The sequence below is a fragment of the Amblyomma mixtum genome, chromosome 8 (assembly GCF_055824585.1).
Source record: "Amblyomma mixtum isolate Tamu chromosome 8, ASM5582458v1, whole genome shotgun sequence".
NCBI lineage: Eukaryota > Metazoa > Arthropoda > Arachnida > Ixodida > Ixodidae > Amblyomma > Amblyomma mixtum.
In genome coordinates, this window is record NC_143019.1 from 148,384,428 (window position 1) to 148,405,605 (window position 21,178).

A 21,178-nucleotide genomic window follows, 5' to 3' on the forward strand; every position below is an offset into this window, starting at 1 on the left:
TCGTTGCGCTAGATTCCCCTTCTTGCCGAGTTCTTCTCTTATGTCTCCGCATTAGCCTTGCGTTCCGCTGTATAAATACATCGGTGACTTAGGAGAAACATTTGCATGCTTCACTGGATCGTCTAAAGGCAAAAATGAGCACGCATAGATGGATTGTTTTGGTAGAGCCGCTCGCGCACCATGTCCGGGTGGCGTATTGCCAAAACATAGCCTGTACACGCATTCGAGCAGACGACGCCCAGGAGTGCTATCACGTGACCTCACGCAACTTCCGCCGTCATAAAAAAAATGGCGCCTTGCGTATGCGTGCGGTAGGGACCCTACGTGCGGGTTGCAGTTTCACGCGAGCGGTTTTACGCAGTTTTATGCAAGCCGCCTCGTTGGATCGTGGATACTTGGCTCCGAATGCTTAAAGTGCGTAGATTCCAAGGAGCTATGCAAGCCGCGCCGTGCCGCTGTTCTACGCTGGAAAACGCATCGTCGGTCTCGCAGCCTGCCCCTCGGGCCCTGTATCGTCGGACTCGCAGCCTGCCCCTCTGCCCGTGTGTAATTTTCTATCGATGCTCGCCGTTCGTGACAGCGTTGGTTCGCGATATATAGCTCTTGCGGAAGCTGGCCTTAACGCAGAAGTGGTTTTGCCAGTCGGTTGTGTGAAGTCGCGTCTGCAGAAGTTTTGCTCACTAAACTAACTCACTTTTCACCAGCGCACTTGCGCTCGCGGTGCTCTTTCGAGCAACAACGGTATGCGCGTTTTGTCCCCAAGGCTAGACTTCTCAGAACTTGCGTCAAACTTGTTTTGACGAGTGTGGCCCAATGAAAGTGCACTTACTGTAGCCGTTTTTTCGGACTGGTGCGATAGCATAAATTTGGATTGCCAAACCGCTATTTCATTTCTCAAAGTGAGGGGTAATAGGAACACTGTGCCGAGTGGGCAGTCGGGGATGCCGGCCCGACGCTAGGCACAACCTTTAAGCAGAGAGGATGCTAGTTTATCTTTTGTGTATTTCGTAATTCCATAGGCATGTGATCGGTGTGCTGGTCAGGCGCCATGATAAATTATCCATGCTTGCAGAAAGGCAGTTTTTCATGTATGCTTTCAGTTGTTCTAATGATTGCCTGCATATCCATCACAGACTATTGTAGTTCACTTCTCATCTAACAGGTAGACCTTCATTAGTGCCAAATCATTATGTACAGCCTGCCTCACCCTTGTGTAGAGCGCTCAGCCGGCACACTTCTCTGCAAATAAAGTGACACCTCGTCGTACCTGCTAGATTATAGAGGAAATGATTCCATGTCAGTTGAGCCTCGCAGACCCACAAGCAATGTGGGCACTACAGCTTTGGCCAGGTATCATGGGTTGCTGTCGAGTATGAATTTTTATTGCCTGCTGGCCACTGGTTTAGTGCTCGACATGAGGGTGATGCAGACTGTACATTACTTACTTTACGAGTTATCTCTGTTGACATGAGAGGAAAATTTAGCACGTTTCAGAGTAAGTCATATTTAAAAAGTTTTTTTAAGCTGATTACGTGCTAATGACAGTAACCTGGGATGCGTAATATTGGAAAATACCAAAATAAATATTTTCCCATCAAAAACATTTTTCCTTCAAGTGTGGCGTCATACCTTAAGAAGGAACAAAGATGCATACTTTATTGTGCAGGCATATTTTTTTAGTATGCTTACATGGGATGGTGCATTTCAGATTGAGCAAAAAATGTGCTGGCTTCCAACAATGAGGTGCTTTCATAATAAGCTGATAACTTCCTACTTGTGCTTCTTAGAATGGCCATGACCAAACTCAGGTCCAAACTGTTTTGCAGCAGTTTCAAAAGATCGTTTCTTCATTGGTTCCTTAAATTTCACTATGTGTGGAATAAATGCTCAGTTGTTGAAGTCTTATGTTCCTTGTATCACCTCTCTTGTGTCAAGCTTCTAAGCGCAAGTGAAAAGGAGATGTCCATCCGTTCTCTGCACCGCCCCAAGCCCCTCCTTCCTGCTGGTCGGCATGGCTGGCCTTGGCGGCCAAGTTGCCCAGTTGGCTCTTAGAGCACGTATAAGGCCTTGATTTAACCTGTTTAAGTATTTCTCTCTCTCTCTTATCTCCTGCACACAATACAGCATTGGTGTAGGAGAGGCCACCTTTTTGTACTTGATCTCAGTCTACCCATTCTTGCTTTAGAAAACTAAAATACTAATCACGTAGGGAGACACGTACCTCTTAAATCTTAATCACTGCAGCATTTCAGTACGTGTTAAGAGCAATAGAATGAAAAGAATGAGGTACGCAAATCTGTGGGGTACTGAATGTTAATGTAATGTTCCAACTTCTGCTTTCTTCTCCCCTGGTGTTAGTTTCATTATTTGTGTGCTCATAACCTTGCCAGTTGTTAGTGTAATTAACTGATTTTGTTTACGTTATCAGCTTTTGAAAGCCTATATGCAATAATATATGATAAAAAGATGTCTGTAGCACAGCTCTTCATATCAAAACGTGCATTTTCTTCCATCAGCTCAGTTGTACATTGTCAGCAACAGCCCTTTCTTTTAGAGACACAGTTTAGATTTACAGCATCATGCTAAGCACCAGATTAATTGCACCTTTTTCAATCTTCTATCCATTTGCTGCACTGAGTCCTTTGAATATGGCCAGAACCGTAAATATTTCTGAATTTTCATTGCAGTTACAGCACTATGTCTTCACAAATTGCTTTCTTTTAAATACACAGCTGAAGTCTCAAAGGAGTATTGCGTACTACCTTGGCCTTCCTATCCATAAAATTGATGCACGCGAGAAAATGCCCTCAGTGTATAAGCAAGCCTAGGTCAGTGCTGTTGACATTAACCGCAAAACCTCGTTGATACATTCATGGTTTATACGGTTTCTGGGTTCGTACACAGGTTACCTGTGTATGTTATGTTTTGCGTGTTGTGCTTCTCCGCGCTGCCACGTGTAAAGGGGGTCGAGGGCCTCTCAAGCTGCACTGTCGCAGCTTTTACCTTGGCCTCCTCCATTTTGTAAAAATGGACATCAATAAAAGAAAGGAAGAAAATCGCAGACATTAAAATGTCCCATTGAGTTACACTATTTTTCTTAAACACATTATTATTATTATTATTTACAAATGTATACATTCCAGGAAAACTCGATTTCCTGGCTACTACGTTTAGAATTTCGACAATTTGTGGTCGTATAATTCGTATATTGACCAACCGCACATGTGCAAACATTTTTTTTTTTGCGGAGTGGTGACGTCTTTGCAGTGCCTACTTGCTATGAGGCGAAGCACCACCATCAAAAACAAAACAAAAAAATAAAAACGACGCATTAGCATTCGCGATGGCCTTTCCTGCGAGTGCGTGATGTGAAGAGCAGAAGCGCTGAAGTTTCATCGCGGTGCATAAGGGCAAGGAGAAGTTTTTTCCGGGTCTGGGAAACGCAGCTTAAAAAGCAAAAACACTTCGACAATCGGGTGGCTTCCCCACGGTACTTAGGTGCAAACGGGAGAAGCATACAACAATGACACGGAACAGATTTTGGTTACTTTCGTCATTGCCGACGACGGAGCTGATGTGTTGAGAATTTCCTTCTGTGTTAAAGACAGCACGAACGCGGACTGAACTCAGCGAGCACTGGAATAGGGTCTGTTCAGCTCTTGTGCCAAGAAATGGCAATCGACATTTTTATAAAGTGAAATTGTCAGTACATGTTTTTTACCTTATTCAACAGGTATATATCTCAGAATTAGGCGGTTTGGATCATGCGTTTTCCCGGATAATAGAGTTTTCCCCGTAATTAGAAAAAAAAACGCATCAACGAGGTTTTACTACATTGCTCTTAGTAACGTTATCTGAAATGATAAGGGGCACTGGGTTGCTCATGACTGTGCTTGGTCTGTAATGGATGTGTGATCATCTCCAGCTGGATTAAACCCACTCTCCCAGTGTTCTCCAGTTACCCCTGTCTTGTGTGAATTTCCTTATATCATGGCTGTAGCTAACCTCTGCTGGCTGTTACTATATTCTCCCTTTCTTGATATACATTCTGTGGCTCAAACTGGAAGCTGGTTATCTGTTGTACACATTGCATGATGTGCCCTACTCCACTTCTTTTCCTTAAGTTTAATATATGACCACTGATCTAGGTTTCTTTTTCCCTACCTGTTAAAATTACATTTATTGATCTTTTTCCCACCACTTGTTCCAGTATTCACAGTTTCAATTCCAGATACTTTGTTTATTTTGAAGTCTGCACTTCTTAAGTGAGCTCTGACAGAATGGTATTTTCTGATATTAACAAGCTACTGTTCATCATGTCGGAATATCTACCAGATATGCTTTAGCTTATTCTTATTTATTATCTAATCCTTCATTATTCGTGTCCCCAATGAATACTTGGCCATGTAATTGCACACAAGGGCTGCTTCGAGTGTTTTCCCACTTTTGAGGAAATTATTTATCAGCCACTACCTTACCTTTAGTACAGTTACTTTATACATGTTGTAATTTTCAAACCTATCTGTCTGCAGTGCCTCATGAGCTCCTCAAATATTTGCCGCAAGTCTCCAAAGTTACTCAACAAGGTAATGTCATTAGCAAACTAGAGGTTGCCGAGGTACTCCCCAGTAATTTGTATACCTCATTCTTTTCAGTTTATTGCCCTGAGCACATATTGGAATTCGGGAGTGAATAAGGTTTGGGAAGTGCACCTCCATGCGTGATACGTAACAATTTTCTGAAGAATTGTGGCAGTGTGGTTATGCGTGCATATGATTGCAAGCATTTTCAATCAGCCAAGTGCTCTTTTATAACTTATGAAGTTCATATACAAGGGTTATACTAGTGCAACATTTCTTCCATCCCTGAATGTCGTGAACATGATGTATGGGTGACACTAATACGCAAAGATACATGCTGCACTCCACAACCTCAAGAGGAACTCAAGCAGGTTAGCAAATTTGTTCAAGAAAAGTCCATGCACAGCTATACTTAATATGTCAAAACCAGTAAATAAGATGGCAGCTAGTGCATTAATTTACTGATTCTTGGTGACGTTTCCTGGTTATAATGTGAAATAGTCATCGTCTTGTCTATCCAGCGCGCCCATTTTCCTCACGGCACTGCTATCATGTGGTAAATCACCCTAAAAGAGGAAGGAAGGAGTAAACTTTATCCATAAAAAGGAATAACAATAAAATATTTCTTGCACCCTAGGAGGGCCCCTGAAAGTTGAGGAGCCCTTTGGAAGAGCGAGATGGGTTCAGGAAGGGCCCAAATGACCATCCTGACATTGCTGTTATGTGGTGATGTCCATTTGGCAGGCGTGTATACATAGTCGCAAATTTTCCTGCAGAAGGCTGCGCAAGGCTGCAAAATATTCCACTACCTACATGGTTCTGCTGGCGACATATCATTTGAGCGACATATGCATACTGAACGAAATTTAATGCTCTCATTATCTGCTATTCGTGTGCTCAGTCATTTCGTTTCTCATGCCTGACAGGCTTCCTGGTCTTTGAATATGGATGGGTCCTGTGCAGCTTGCTTTCTCAACTCACTTTCCACACTCAACATATACTAATCATAAGTACAGAGTTACACGTTCTTTTCCAGTGCATGAAAGCACCACAGAGTTCAGGCAAATCAGTAGCAGTACGTGCTGCACAACGGGCGCGAGAAGCGAACATTTCAGCTGTGTGATGCCTAGAAAAAGAAAGTAATTTAAAATACGTTGTACAGTGTTTCAAATCATCAGAGAGAGTTGACAACATCACTTCATTAACTATCTTCACCGACCTCATGCCCCATGGAAAGCCCTGGAAAACAAATCTAAGTACGACATTTGCAGGCAGGTCTGCACAGCACAGGCACCCGCAGGTGTAGTTTCCCTTGATTTTGAGCTCGCTCAGAACAGCGTGTCGTAGTCCACATCGGATTTATATTGTTGCTTATGCGACCAGCAAAAGGTGGAAATTTTGGTATCTTTCCACCGCCGGAGCTCGTGCTGCCAAGACACGCACTTTGCCGATGAGGTAGCTAACAATGCGCAGAGCTGCTTGAGAAAAAAAAAAGTTGAACGTCGACGATCGCGACACAGAGGTTGTAAAAGAAAGCTGCGACTTGTCTTCGTCCTTCGTTTTATCACGTGATCACGCACGCACGCGCGCATACACACAAACACACGACCAGACACGACATACCTCCTAGTCCCGCGTGAAGCGAAACCAAAACTTCCACGACAGTTCACGAACGCTAGGTAGCGCTACAGTCGCCGGAAGTGACGTCACTATGTTTATTTGTTTGCAAAGATGGCGTTTTTTGAGCTTGGTGGTGACAAGTGGCCTGCAGAGTTTTTTCTGCGCTGTGGGCGTATGTCCTCCTTACCTTATTCGGTCCTCGTTGTTTTGCACAGTTTAAAAATGAACAAAGTGCACCAGCCAGCCTGCCAGAAGACATTGGTTTGCAAACAAATGCCGTTCTAAATATGTGATGCCAAGGATCTATGCAAGCAGTGCTGTTGGATGCTGGGTACGCCTTTTCTTGCAGTTTGTCAATTAGCTAGTAGTGTGTAATATTGGAACATTTGCTCGGTTGCTTGCCGTTCGAGGTGATACTAGGGTTGCAAGTATTTTTAGGGACCACAGTGGCACTGTTGCGAAAGCCGGGGCGTAATGTTGGCTGAGTTACAGCAAGCAGTTATGTGAAGTCACGGCTGCGAAAGTTTACTGCATAAACATTTCACAGAGCACTTGCGGTCGCGAAACACCCTCCAGCCTTGGGGACTAGCGTTGTCAAATGGTGTACATGGAACTTGTTTACAAACTTGTTTTGTGAAGGCTGGCCAAGTGGAAGCGCATTTATTACATGCAGTTTAACGAAGTAGCTGTAACGGACCTTATAGTGTGAAAACATGCTTTCGTTTTGCGACCGCACCCTTTATTGTGACGCGCTGTTCACAACAGCAACCGCTCTGAACTATCGGTTTGTGTGTTCACTAAGCGAGAGGCTCGGGATTGTGAAACTTGATTCCGAGATCAGTGGGATGTTTTGTGCAATCTGTAACAAGTAGCCACGCCGGCCGTTTGAGAGCACTGTGGTGAATTTGCGGTCGTCATGTCGGCCCTACGTTAGGCACTCCTTTTAAGCGGAGACGGTGGCACGTTTTTTTTTTTTTTGTATTTGATGATTTCATAGGTATGTGATTCATGTGTTGCGCAGGTGTCATCATAAGATGAGACAAGAGTGTTTAAATTAAGTCCGGGACACTTTTTAATATGCTCACATGGAATGGTGGAATTGAAGACAACAGTGAACAGTGAACAAAATAAATAAGTGCTGGCTTCCCACAGTGAGATGCTTTCATGATAACTTTTTATGTTTCTTGGAATGACCTTGACTAACTCCAATCACAAATTATTTCACAGCTACTTCAAAAGCATCTGAATTAGGTGAAACATTGTAGAACGCCCAGAAATTCGCCAGAACGCCCAGAACGCATTGTAGAAATTCCAGAATAATCCGGACAGATAGTGATCGAACATTTCAAAACAGCTTTTTAAAGTCATCAGCAAATGCCACACACAGTTGACTAACATCATTGCTCATAAGATACAAAACTACTCTTAGTGAGACCCCTCGATGAAACCATATGGAGGAATTAGCAGTTTTGGAGAGTTGTTTATGCACACTGCTCCTACACTTAGTGAGGCAGCACCTCTGCCATTTAGCAAGTGCACAAGAAACACCAAGTAAACATTTTACGCAAAAGCAATCGTAGTTACACAGCCAAATCCTCTCAATCTGTCAACTACAGGAAAATGTGGTAACAGTGGCTTCGATTGTACATATGATATAGAGCCGTGCAGCTGTCATAGATCCCACTTGAAGGGCAAATAGCCGTGTTTGTGTTTCCGAGCAGGCTTAAAGCTGAGGCAATGCACAAAATGTAGAAGAAAGCCTCAAAGCAAAGTTCACCTTACAGTGTTCAACAAAACTTGGCCATGCGATGGGCAGTAAAACTTTACAGTAGTAAGGCAGCTGCAAGGTTGCAAGTTAACCAGTGCAACTTCAGCACTGTAACGGAAGACCTGCTGCTTGATTGTGTCATGGCCAGCGGGGAAGTGGTTAAATCAGAGAGGTGGTCGCTGAAGGCTGTCTTAAGGATCTTGAAAACAGCGTGTGTCTTTAAAAAGAAACTGGCAAAGCAGTGCAAAAAACCAAAGATATGTTGCAGTGTACAAAAGCCTGTGATGCATTGGAGTGCACCATAGAGTCAGGAAAAATGCCAAGGAAAGACAAACTTGCACAAGAACACCCAGCAGAATTGCAGACTCAGAGCTGTGGTCACCTTTGGAGTGTTAGAGAGCTATGCTACTCTTTTCAAGCAGAAAAGAGCATAGCTATGACCAAACAGTGCAGTTTGCAGCAGTCTGCCGGACTGTTAAAAGACGATCAAAAAATCAAGGCCCCACCGCGGTGGCTCAGTGGTTATGGCGCTCGGCTGCTGACCTAAAAGACGCGGGTGCGATCCTGGCCGCGGTGGCCGAATTTTGGATGGAGATGAAATTCTACAGGCCCGAGATGCGATGTCAGTGCACGTTAAAGAACCCCCAGGTGGTCGGAATTTCACTACGGCGTCCCTCATAGCCCAAGTCGCTTTGGGACTTTAAACCCTAATAAACCATACCAAACCAAAAAATCAAGAATTATGAGAACAGCACACATGAGAACTCACATCAGATTTTGGAATAGGAAGACTTCAGGATAAGGCCACTGTCAGGGGCACTATGCACCGTACTTTTACTGAATTATTCATGAGCATCAATCGTGTGGTGCAAAATTCCTTCTTAAAATGCATGCGTGTCCAGATCGCAGCACAAACCTGACATCACAAGCAAGTGCACAGTGTTGCGTGCGGTACATGACACGCCCCTCAAAATCAAGTGTGTTATCAAGAATAGACATGTTGCATTTGATCTTCTCGAGAAATGTCCTCAGTGCAATTTTGCACTTCGGACATTTTCTAGCACATTACTCCGAAGGGAGTGGGGCCTTTTTTTTGGCCTCTTGGAACAGGGTTGACCTGGTGGGCATCCAGCTGGCACCCTTTTGGAGCCCCTTGTCAACCCCGGCCGGCGTCTCGCAATACTTGTAGGCTGCACCCGGATTTGACGTCCCCGGTGCCTCCGTGCTGCTGCAGTTGCCTTGAAGGCAAGCATAAGCCCAGCTGCGTCATTTCCATTGGCCACGCGGTCCAGCTCATGCCCAAGACACCGCAGGATTTCTAGATATGCAGGGTTGTGCTCATTCATGGCATGCAGGCGGCGCAGCTGGGACTCCAAGCTCCGGTACACATCTTCTCTTTCCTGCATGAAAGGTTGTGGAACTGAATGACTAGATTCTGTCCACTTTGAGCGTTTCGAATGTTCAAAGCTCTGTAGCTATCATCTACCCTGTGATGGAAGTTCTAGTTGCAGGCTGGGCTACAGCAGCTGAGGATTGCCATGTTGGTTTTCTTTCTTTTTATATATTAGCATTCTCATTATTTGCATGCACACTTCTTTGAAATTAGCCGCCGCGGTGGCTCAATGGTTATGGTGTTTGGCTGCTGACCCGAAAGACGTTGGTTCAATTCCAGCTGTGGCAGTCAAATTTCGATGGAGGCGAAATTCTAAGAAGCCCGTGTGCTGTGCGATGTCAGTGCACATTAAAGAACCCCAGGTGGTCGAAATTTCCGGAGCCCTTCACTATGACGTCCCTCATAGCCTGAGTTGATTCGGGACATTAAATCCTCATAAACTAAACTAAACTTGTCTGAAATTGTTACAAGTAGCCAATTATGACCGTGGCACCCTATTGCTATCTTTGCAGTAAGCTCTGAGCTGAATCAGAATATTCATTTGCTGGACATGAAACTTCACTGTAGCAAGGCATACCTCTTCATGCATATGCGGTAAAGACCTGGTCAGTGGAACAATCTGAGTTTAACACTCTTGATATATAGGTCCGTTGCAAATGTTCCCAGCATTTACAGACAAAACTGTGGCTCATTTATTCATTCTTGCCTGGTATAGCCTTTCATCTGAATGGAAAGCTGCAGACTTGAATGTGCAACTAACATCGGCAAGGTAATATGTATCGCACAGAATTCTAGAATTTGTATTTCTACACTAGTGTTACTTTCAGCATGAACTCTAGAAAGTGTCTTTTCTACAAGTTTGCAAAGATCAACCAGAAAAAATGTTCGTTGTCTTTACCTGCACTGGCATTGCTGAGGAAAGAAGGATTTAGGATGAGAAGGAAATTTACAGGGAATATGCACCTGGGCAAGCTGGGGTTGATCGCAGTCTTGCGCAGTAGGTGACAGCTGTCTTGATGTGGAGGGCTGGCAGTCATCTTGCATGTGGCTTGCTTCACAAGCCTGTGGGTTTTCGTAACTGCAGCTTGCCTGGTCGGGCTCTTCTTGAGGCTGCTCTCCTTCCAGGAAGGGCATAAATAAATCCAGAGGGGTGCACTTGTTGCCTAAGGCCAGCTTGCCCAATTGATGCCGGTCTCCTGTGTTCAGGGGCGGAGCATTGGGAAACAATCCCCCAAAAGTTTCATGGACAAGCGCCTGGTGCTTGCAAAAAGCACCTTGTTTTCCTGCTGCGCAGCTGCACATTCCAAAATCTGCTGACACTTCATATATTGTGTCTTGGCGTGTGGCACTGGGCACTGCATAGAGGTTGTGTCCTGTTAGTCGTATGGTGTCAGCAGCTCCTGATGGCATCCGGGAAAGGAGCCATTTGTAAGCCAGGTGATGACTGGCAACACGGCTGTTAGCATGGCGGAGGATGCGGCTCTCGAAGTATCTCTCCCACACCACGGCCACTGCATCCACTAGTGCAACGGCGTTGAAGGCCTCTGCTCTGCTGAGCACGATGTCTTTTAGGATATGGATGGTGGCCTCAGAGAAATTATTTTTGTTGTGCCCCCGTGTGGTGATGTTTGCACGAAAAAGGACCACCCACTCCTCTTCCCTTTTGAGGAATGCCTTCACCCGTTCTACGTAGCCCTGGTGGGATTCAGACCCAAGCCTGGCTTTCGCAGCTTCCAGCTTCTCTTCTGTGTCAGCATACATGACCTGTAGTTGGAGTTTGGAATCCTTTAGTGAGAAATGTGCCAGTGCCTTTCACATACACATATGCACATTTACGCTGTGCCTGTAATTTCGCACAGTCCCCCTCTTTAAAAAAGAACTACATTTGGACAAAACTTGCTCCTGGAATGTTGACATTAGTTGCCGTCTCTGGTCCTTGCCAACATGGTTGTGGGCAGCTGTCAGCCAGCGCCACTCTGCCTGGGCCACATGAAAATGGCACAGAAGCTGCCTGGCTGTAGGCCATGTTTCCTGCAGTGGAGCCTTCTCTGCACTGGAGTTGTCTGTCATAAATACGTGTGGTGCCTGCAGCTTGAACAATAGCCGATTTCAGCACGCCTATCAAGCCAAGAACAATTGATAGCTTTTAGTGTTTGTTCTTCATGTGACCTGCAAGGATTCATCCTTGGATCTTTGTTTTTTGATTAACAATATTGTGGCTAGCTTTCTTCTAGAAATCTGACTTTACATCATCTGTTGCCAAACATTTGCACATAGTGTGAATCCTGGCGGATATCCGCTGCTTTCAGAGGACTGTTGTAATGAGGATCACCTACAAGAAAATTCTGCCGCAGTTTAAAGCAGTTCAAATAATATCACTATGCAGAAGTGACAGCGTATGCATACTCTGAACCCTGGCTTACTAGTAGGGGTTGGACTTTTCGTTGAAACCAAAAAAAAAAATAAAGAAAAAGGTCAGTAGCCATGGCATGGATGCCATGGCTAGCTTGCTGTTAAGTAGAAATAACCCAATCTGCTTGTCGATGGAACTGCATAACCAGGCCTGGGGTTAGGTCCGATATCGGTGACCAGAACCGACAGTGCACTTCCTCACCAGAGCAGGATTTGGCCGCCCTGGTGTAGTACTTGGTCAAAACCTCCTGTATTAATTCACTAGTTAACCCTGTCTCCAGCGGCAGCTCAGCAACTGACCAAGGCAGCAGCCAGGCCTGTGACACAACAGAGGGTGCCAAGAATCTCTTGCTCTGGACAGACCGCCGCTGGAAACTGAACCTGGTGACTGTTAACTCTAGCCTTATCCAGTGAGGCTAGTCTTGCAAAGCTTTTTGAGGAACTAGCAGGCATTAAATGAGATGTCGTGGGGCATAGTGAGGTTAGGACAGATAAGGCATATACAGTCCTAAAAGAGGGCACATACTATGCTATCGTGGATTAGTGGAGATAGCAGAACTAGGTGTGGAGTTCCTTATCAGTCAGAATATAGCTGGCAACATAAAGGAATTTATATTATTAACAAGAGGGTGGCAGCTATCGTAAATAACAAGTGCTAACTGAAGGTGGTACAAACGTATGCACCCGCATTTAGCCATGATGACCAGATCACTGAAAGCTGCTATGAAAACGAGGAATCTGCAGAGAACGAAATAAAAACACACTGCAGTGTACTGATAGCTGACTTCAATGCCAAGGTAGGAAAGGAGACCAGGCAGTAGGCGACTATGGTATAGGCTCTAGGAACAGCAGGGGGGGAGTTATGAGTAGAGTTTGCAGAGAGGAATAATTTATGGATCATATTCCTTCTGAAATGAAATAGACTTCATACTGTGCGCTCATCCTGGTATCGTGCAGGATGTGGAAGTTCTCAGAAAGGTGCGTTGTAGCGGCCACAGGATGGTAAGGTCTCGATTGAGCCTATGCTTGAAGGGATGGGAAAAAACAGTGAGACGGAAGCCCATTAACGCGTTAGCGGTAAGAGGGAAAGTAAAGGTCTCACTGCAGAACAGATATTCGGCTGTAACCAAGGGCGACGACCTTAATGTTCAGGCATTGGACGATAGTCTCACATCTATCATTACGTAGTGTTCAGTAGAAGTAGAAGGTAGGATGGTAGACTGCTTACTGCCAAGCTCTCTGAGGAGACGGAATATTTGATTCAGAAACGCTGAAGCATGAAAGCCTCTAACCACAGGTACGGAATAGAATCAATACGGAATAGCTAATCAATAAGTGCAAGGTAACCGTCATAAGGAATTTTAATATGGAGAGAATTGAGTGTGCTCTGAAGAACGCAAGTAGCCAGTAATGTGAACATTTCAGCATTTTTGCTTTTATACTGTAGGCCCAAAAAGTTACGTATGCTTTCTTTCTAGTCTGTACAACAATTTTTTTACCTTTAGAGAAATGGCTGTTCGCATGTTTGTATGACCATTGCAATTTTACAGGAACTGATATCATTCCCTTTCGTGCCGCAGACATGTTAGTAAACTGCAACATTCTGTTCCCCTCTATTCTTCACTCAAACTTGAGCCGTAACTGCACCCTCACTGAGTGCATATGGCGAAATTATGGGTTTTGTCTAGCACAGTGTTGAAATATCGCTCTTACATTTTTCATTATGGGGTGCTTTCGTGAACAATATGGCAGCCTAGAATTCCATCTCTAACACTGACCTACAACCTCTTGCAATGCTTGGCAGACAACCACATTTTATGGTGATGAAGTAATGGGGAAGGAAACATGAAGGCATATTTTCTTAGCTTCTGCAATGCACAAATTAAAGGCAGTGTTATTGTTTTTCCTACTTACGGCCTGACATCCGAAGCAGAAAGGATGAGTGTCTTTTAGAAGTTGAAATGCAGCCATGTAGCCTTCTGTGCTCTGCTCATTGTGAAGTAGCACCGCTATTGGCACAGCACCAGCCATTGTTGCCACCAGCACCACCGTGGTTACTTTTGACAAAGACTGTACCTAGAAAACGGCCACGAAAGTACAGTGCGCGGGTGGAGGGCAGTGCGAAATGCGTAGGAGGAGGAGGTAGAAGAGGAAAGGCAGGGAGGTTAACCAAAGAATAATCGGTTTGCTACCCCACACGGGGGGAAGGGGGTGAGGGAATAAAAAGAAAGAGAAAGGAGGGTAACAGAAAATTGAAGTCGCAGGGAAAGTCAGCGTTCGTTGAAGTCGCAGCCTGTCATGTAGGCCAGAAGTTCGCAAGAAGCCGAGCAGTGCCCCTTCCCCCTTTTGTCGGGGCAATCATGAAATAAGATACCACGTAGTACACTGATTTGCTTAACATTTCCTGGTGATAAAATGAGTCATGGTCTTGTCATTCTGACGTGCCCACTTTCCTCACGACACTGCTGCCATGCGGTGAATCTACCCTACAAGGGTGCATGCATTATGTGGTGAAGTCCACCTGGTAGGCGTGTAGTTGCGAATTTCTCTGGAAAACAGTGCGCAAGACTGCAGAACATTCTACTGCTTGCATAATCCTACTGGCGACATATCATTTGATCGACATATGCGTACTAAACTTAACGCTTTCCAGTTTTCAGCTCATTCGTGCGTTCAGTCGTTTCTTTTCGCACTGCATGTCAGGCATTCTTCGAAAATGAAGTCTTGTGCAGCTAGCTTCTCAACTCTTATTACCTTAGTGATACTTGTTGGGTATGTTAAGATCGGCGAACACAGGCCTGGGAGGAATTCCAGTAAGACGTGAGTCATGCAACAAAGGTGCGGCGGGGAACAGCGGCGACGGCGGCGTCAGGTGGCCAAGTCTGCCCACGGGTCGCCGGACGGAGTGACGCCGTGAAAGGTCACGCTGTTGATTTTACTTGAAAGGCGACTGCTACATTGACTGAGGTCCTGCGTTTCGGACATCAGGCGGGGGCGTACAAGGCCCCTCATTCACCTGCTGGGAAACGCAGCGCACTTACTTTCCCAGGGGGCACCGATCTCAACACAGTGCTCATTCGACACGACAGCCTTCGATGACGTGTCTTTCCCCCTGTCCACCGGCTGGGAAACGGCGTGGCCTTCCTTTCCCACGGAGGTGCTGCACCTGCCAATTCGACACGACAGTGTTCGAGGTCTGCTGGCTTTCCCCTTTCCCATCGACCGAGCTGCGGGAGAGTTCAGCACCGCCCCTTGACGTGGGTGGTACCGCCAGCGCCCACTACTGTCCACCTGACTGGAGAACGTTTTCCGAACTTTATTCCCTAGTCAGAGATCTCGGGAATACGAAGGGCATTTAATGGGGTGTTGTTTTGTAACCACCACACTCCCATCTCGTCTGTAAATATGTACAATAAACCTTATGTACAGTTTCCTCCATATCGGAGTTCGACATCGTTCTTCGGAGCTGGGACCTGCGGGGCTGAACGAGTCAGTCAACTCCAGGACCCCTCCGTCTCCAACAGGTGGCTAGTTGGTGCATGTTTCCAGAAAAAGGGTTCAACATGTGCATGTTATAAAAACAGGGTTACACGTTCATTTTCATTGTGCTAAAGCACTACAGAGTTCAGGCGCTGACTGAAGGCAGCAAAAAACTAAATAGTAGCACATGCTGCACAACGGGCGCTATAGGAGCAAATATCAGACGCGTGATGCCCGGAAAAAACAAGCTAACTACTTTAACAGCGTTTATATTCATCAAAGAGAGTTGACAACATCTCGCTTGACTATCGGCGCCGACCTCATGCCCCCTAGAAAGCCTGCGGAAAAGAAAAGGTATGTACAGTCTCCGTTAAAAGTAAATGGAAGGCGACTTTGTCAAAAAAATTAATTTCTTTAAATCTAAAGCATAATGGTTCATGTTTGTTGGTGGACAGTGCAATTCGCGCAACCACAATTAGTCTGCACATATGTATCAATGGGGGGGGGGGGGCGTAATTATTAAATTTTTCGTTAATATTGCCTTCCATTTACTTTTGACGGCACCTGTACGTATCACTGCATCCACTGGTATACGTTGCACGGACACCAGCGGATGTGGTTTTCCTCTGTGCTGAGCCTGAGCTCGCTCGAGCTGCACGCAAAAAGAAAAAAGCTGTGCAATGACGTCGCGCCCACGCCTGCGTAAAGAGAACAACAAACAAAAAAAACGCGACGAGAACCCAGGCAGTGCGTTTGAATCGAGTACAAAGCGCCGCGTTGCACGCAAAGAGGAAAAAAAAAAGCTGGGCGTACCCTCGCGCAACGACAAAAACAAAAAATGCGACGAGGGCCGAGGCAGTGCGCGCAAGAGAAACTCTATGAGTGCGCGTGAATCGAGTCCCTGCATGAAACCAAAACCGAAACTTCTCTAGAGTTGCTTTGCAAACGCTAGGCGCCGCCAGCGCTGCTTCAGCCGACGGAAGTGGCGTGATGTCACGTGATCGCACTCCTGGGCGTCGTCTGCTCGAGTGCGTCTACGGGATATGGTTTGGCAATACGCGTCCGGGTGCGCCGGGCTTTATGCGGCGTGCCAAGTTTGATATCGACGTGCATTGATATCGACGTCCAAGTTTGGCGTGCATTGAACGTGACCGTTAATCACGAGGCCGTAGAATGAATTTGCGGTGATCTGTTTTGGTGAAGAGGAGTGTGCAAACAGAACGACCGTCCCCGCCGGAACGCTGGACGTGCTACTACGGATGCACAGGTTTGATATTCGAAAAGACACCTGCAAGTGAAGGCATTCTAAATGCCCGTAGTTCATCCGCTCTTCTAGTGGCTTTTGGTTTTGGTCTGCTGCAGTGTATCGCGGAACAGGTAAGACGCTTGAGGGAGTGCTTGAAATACGGTATGAAGGCCACGCTACGTGCGGACTTATCTGTGCCTCCCCTAATGTTCTCTCGCGTGCATGAACTGTAACGATAAAGACTCCCGCATTAAAATTTTCTCTGGAATAGTTACTTAGTAAGGAGAAAACCTACCTCGCAAATATCCTTCGCCTGCCAGCAATAGGATAATAAAGTTGTACGTAAATGTTTCATCGGCATCAGTCATTTAGTGAGAAGCAAAACATTGAGCAAAACCTACCTCGCTTTTAACACATCACTCCGATAATCTTTCATATTCGTATAGTCGCTATTAGAGCACTGCACGGGCCTTAATTATTCACGCGTCTCGGGCCCGTCAACCTTTTCGTTACCCGCCCCAGTCCGGCCCGATTTTTTCGATATAGGCCCGAACCCGGCCCGGCCCGCGAGGTAGACGTGCTCGGCTCAGGCTCGGAAACAGCCCGAGTACTAAATGCACATCGGTAAAGCTAAAGCCTTTTGTTATACGATTCTTATTTTTTTTTTTAAAAAAGAGGCTACAAAACTTTTACAAATAGAGAATGGAGGCGTCACTGTGGGCAACGTTAACAAAAAAAAAAACGTTTTAGCATTAATAAAAAAGGTTATCACAGATTTGCTCGCATTCGTAGCCTCCTCCTAACTTCATAAACTGAAGGTTAGCATGATAAAAAAGAATAATGTCACTATTGACAAATAAATATAAAACCTGTGAGGGCTGAATGGGAACAACCCCAAAAAAGCCGCACTCCATGAAAAATGGCAGTACGATGCGTATAACTCAAAATTTAATGACAAAACTGCAATAACAGGGTACCGATTCCTGTTGAATCCAGGCTAGCTAATATTAAGGAAAGCTACTTCTCTAGCTTATGACCTCACTGCTTCCTCTGCTGCCATATATAACATTTCACACAGAGCTAAGATACCGTTTAACAAAATAAGGGCTCCTATTACACACCCAGTGCTTCAGAAGTTAAAAGATCTAGAAGTGCAACTGACAGTGTGTAAAATGATAGAGTATATGGCATACTTAATTTTTCTCCTTTGCTTATAATTTGTTTCCATTGCAACATTTCACATAGCATGAATCTACCTTAAGAAGTTCACACACTGGAAATTGTCAAAATTGGCACCTTTCCCTGAGGTGCCATTCGTTAATCGAAGGCCTGAGCCAAGCCCAAGCCCGTAGGTTCACAGGCCCGGCACGATGCTGCTCTACTCGGCCCAGCCTGGCCTGCGGCTTTTGGGTAAGCCCGAGCCCGTGCAGTGCTCTAGTCTCTATATTGCTTCAGGTAGTGGACAGCTAACGTATGAATGCTAACAATATGCCGCTTGTACAAACAGACTTAGGTGCCTATGAAATTCTCTTTTCCAGAAATGAATGAATCATACACAGTTACATACGAAACCTAGTGAGTCCACATGTCAGTTTGTACTACAACCGACCATCCTGGATGTTGCGGTCTGTTATCACTAGGGGTGATCTTTTAAGCAGTATCGTTATGCAGGGGCTAAGACATGCTTGTTTTTTAAACTCTTGGCCAGCATTATAATGGAGCAAAACATCATCCTTAGGAGCATATTTTATATGAATTCCAAAAGAGAAGCTTATGTGCACGGCTGGTGCAGCAATATTTTGGAAGTTCAAGCAGCGTGAAATAAAATGGGGACGTAGCATACAACACAGCCCTTGTGCTAGCAGTCTTTCCAGCCCTCATTGGACTTGCACTGTTTGGTCTTCTAAAAATGCTATACTTTCTTTTGGACTATTCTTCTGGAAGTGATGCTAACAGCTCCCCGGACAGCTGCAGTAGCCCGGTCCTCTAGTTTACGGGTATGACAAAGTGCATTTTAGTATTTGGTTCCAGGTATATGTAAATCTCATTGAGATTTTCCTTTAAATCCATACATGCATTCTAATACTAAAAGAAAAACTTGCAGCGCACAGTATTCTAGTTGCAATTAATTGCATGGACAGAAAAGAAACATACAAACAAACAAGTAAGACTACAAATTGGCAGAAAAGCACACGTGATCCTACTGGTCAAGGGCACCTTATAAGTTAACAGTGTCATAAATGAGATGCAAATTAAGACCTGGTTATAATGAATCTACTCATGTCCATGAGAAGATGGTAACATTTATGACTAGGAATACAAACTGTAATATCACCACATATCGAGTGTGAAGGCTCCACTGTGTGGCTCCACTACATGAAATACAGTAGCAAGTAAATGGATTGAAACGATACAGTAAGGGTCCATGAATATACTATAAATAGGTGAAAACAAAAACTTAATGTGGAATGGTTGCCTCAAAATGAAGTACTAGCAGGAGTAAAATGCCAAATGCACTTATAAATAAGCATAATCACAGACACATTATAAGTACTAAAACTAATGATCACAGAAAGATATATTGAGCCACACAGCCGCAGCACGTCTTCCACAAACTTGATTTGAAGTCACAGGATTGCTAAGCAAAACTCAGAAAAATTCAAACCAACTCCAAGAAGCAGGACTGGACCAAAGCAAATGTGAGCGTTAGAGAATTCAGACATTCTTGTCTAAAGGAAGCACCAGCTGATGTAAACTAGCAAATCACTCTCAAAGCAGCAGTACACAGATGCATCATGGTAAATGCATACAGTGATCGTGAAACAAGAAGCCCAACTTCCAAGTAGTGCCAAACTTCACATATCAAAGACATAATACATTTCTTTTCTTTTCACAGGGGCCTATTTTAAACTGCAAGTGAGCAATATAGAGGTGGCGACCGCAAAGCCAGATTAATTTGTCAACAGCCATATTTTCAACGACCATTGCATAAGTCAAGGAGAACGCCTTATTTAGAAATTACACCTCCTTTCTCCAACCTTTCCGCCTTACTGCTTTCCTAGCACATTTTGTCTTGCCCTGGGCTGGCGGCTTCACTTCAACAGACACGGGATTCCTGCAGGGGAGGGGGGCTGCTGAACTTTTTCTCCGCTCCAGGATTAGCGATGCCTTGAAAGACAGCAGTTTGCCCTCTTCCTTGCGAAGACAGCGGTCAAATCGAACTGGTTTAGCTGTATTTGGAATAGCGGCAACTTAGATTACAAGAGGCTAGCATTTGCACAAAATGTCACTCAATTCTACATAAAGTGCAAACAAAATTTGTGCACTGTGCAATCTGTGCATGTTTCAGAGCACCAGGTCAAGGAGTTAAATGAGACTCCTCCACTATTGCACCTCTCACATCCTACATTGCCAGCATCAGGGTGTCAAATCCACATAATGCCAGTTCATATCTGATTCTGTGCACAAGCCAGGGAAAAACTGATTCATATGCTACACATGGTCTACACATATTTCAGTAAGTTTGTCTATCTCTAGAAAAAACTACAGGAATGAGAAATGAGCTCAACAGAAACTGTTGCCAAAAAGCTACCAAATGTAGGACATCCAGTGCAATACACATCCACTGCAGTTGCTTTGCTCAGCTGCTTTCCCCAAGGTCACATAATCAGTCTGGCTACAGTGCCCTCATTTTGACATAGGTGAAATACAAAAGGTGCTTTTGTGTTATGCGATGTTAAGCCACGCAATTTGCAAAGCAGCCTGCCGTGGTGGTTCAGTGGTTAGGGTGCTCGACTGCCGTGCCCAAGGATGCAAGATCAAATCCTTGCCGCAGTGGCTGCTTTTTGAAGGAGGCAAAAAGCAAGGCGCCCGTGTACTGTGTGATGTCAGTGCGCATTAAAGAAACCCGATGGCTGAAATTTCCAGAGCCGTCTTATACGGCGTCTCTCATAGCCTGAGTTGCTTTGGGACATTAAACCTCATAAACCAAACCAACCAATTTACAAAGCAGTGTGCACTGACCGCACCTGTCAAGTTACTTAACATTAATAGTTGCAACCTGCTTACCGATGCTACGGCTTCCACATTTTATGTTTGATTTGTCTTGAGCCATTCGCTCATTTTCTTTACGGAGAAGAATGTGGATTCTAGTCCTCAAGAACACCCTGAGCAACTTGTCTACAACATTGTGGCAATCAGGGAAACAATTCACACACATCACATTCTCTCGGGCAGAGGCTTCCAGCTGGGTAAGAGTTAATTCATTTTGCAGAAGTTTCGCTTCATTTGACCGAAAGAAGTTCTCTGCCACCTTCAATAACTCTACTACAGCCGGTGCTGGGAGAACAAGCTTGGTATTCTCTGTATAAGATTTCAGGCTTGTAAGTGTACCAGCCTCCTTGCAAGTCATGGCATTGATGCAATCATCACAACATGACATGTTTTTTTTTACATTGCTGACAACGTACCCAGCAAGGTAAACAAGCGATTCTTCCTCAGGATCACTAAGTGCGAGAATTTCTTCAGGAAACGAAACTGGGTCAGCATCAACACTTCTGTTTCCCTCACCGTTTGTGGTGCTCAAGCCAGTGAGAAAAAATCCAGTGTCATGGTTGTAACTGCCATCTTTGCTTGGCCTTAAAAACTGGGCCATGGTTGCTGCTCGAAGTGCACAGCGA

The 21,178-nt window shown here is 45.0% G+C and overlaps 1 protein-coding gene and 1 long non-coding RNA gene across 2 annotated transcripts; one reads left to right on the forward strand and one right to left on the reverse strand.

The window, feature by feature from the left end:
• Positions 1–269: 269 nt before the first annotated feature.
• On the forward strand, positions 270–5,873 carry LOC149334767 (uncharacterized). The gene is made up of 3 exons (XR_016284823.1): positions 270–542; positions 4,533–4,586; positions 4,656–5,873. It is a non-coding gene; the product is annotated as an uncharacterized LOC149334767 (long non-coding RNA).
• A 1,375-nt stretch (positions 5,874–7,248) lies between these two features.
• On the reverse strand, positions 7,249–11,464 carry LOC149334768 (uncharacterized). Its single transcript, XM_089555386.1, has 3 exons — positions 11,258–11,464; positions 10,325–11,125; positions 7,249–9,368 (listed from the first exon to the last, which is right to left on the reverse strand). Exons 1-3 carry the CDS (start codon positions 11,429–11,431, stop codon positions 8,997–8,999), a joined length of 1,347 nt encoding a protein of 448 aa, XP_089411512.1. The 5' UTR covers positions 11,432–11,464; the 3' UTR covers positions 7,249–8,996.
• Between the last annotated feature and the right edge of the window lie 9,714 nt (positions 11,465–21,178).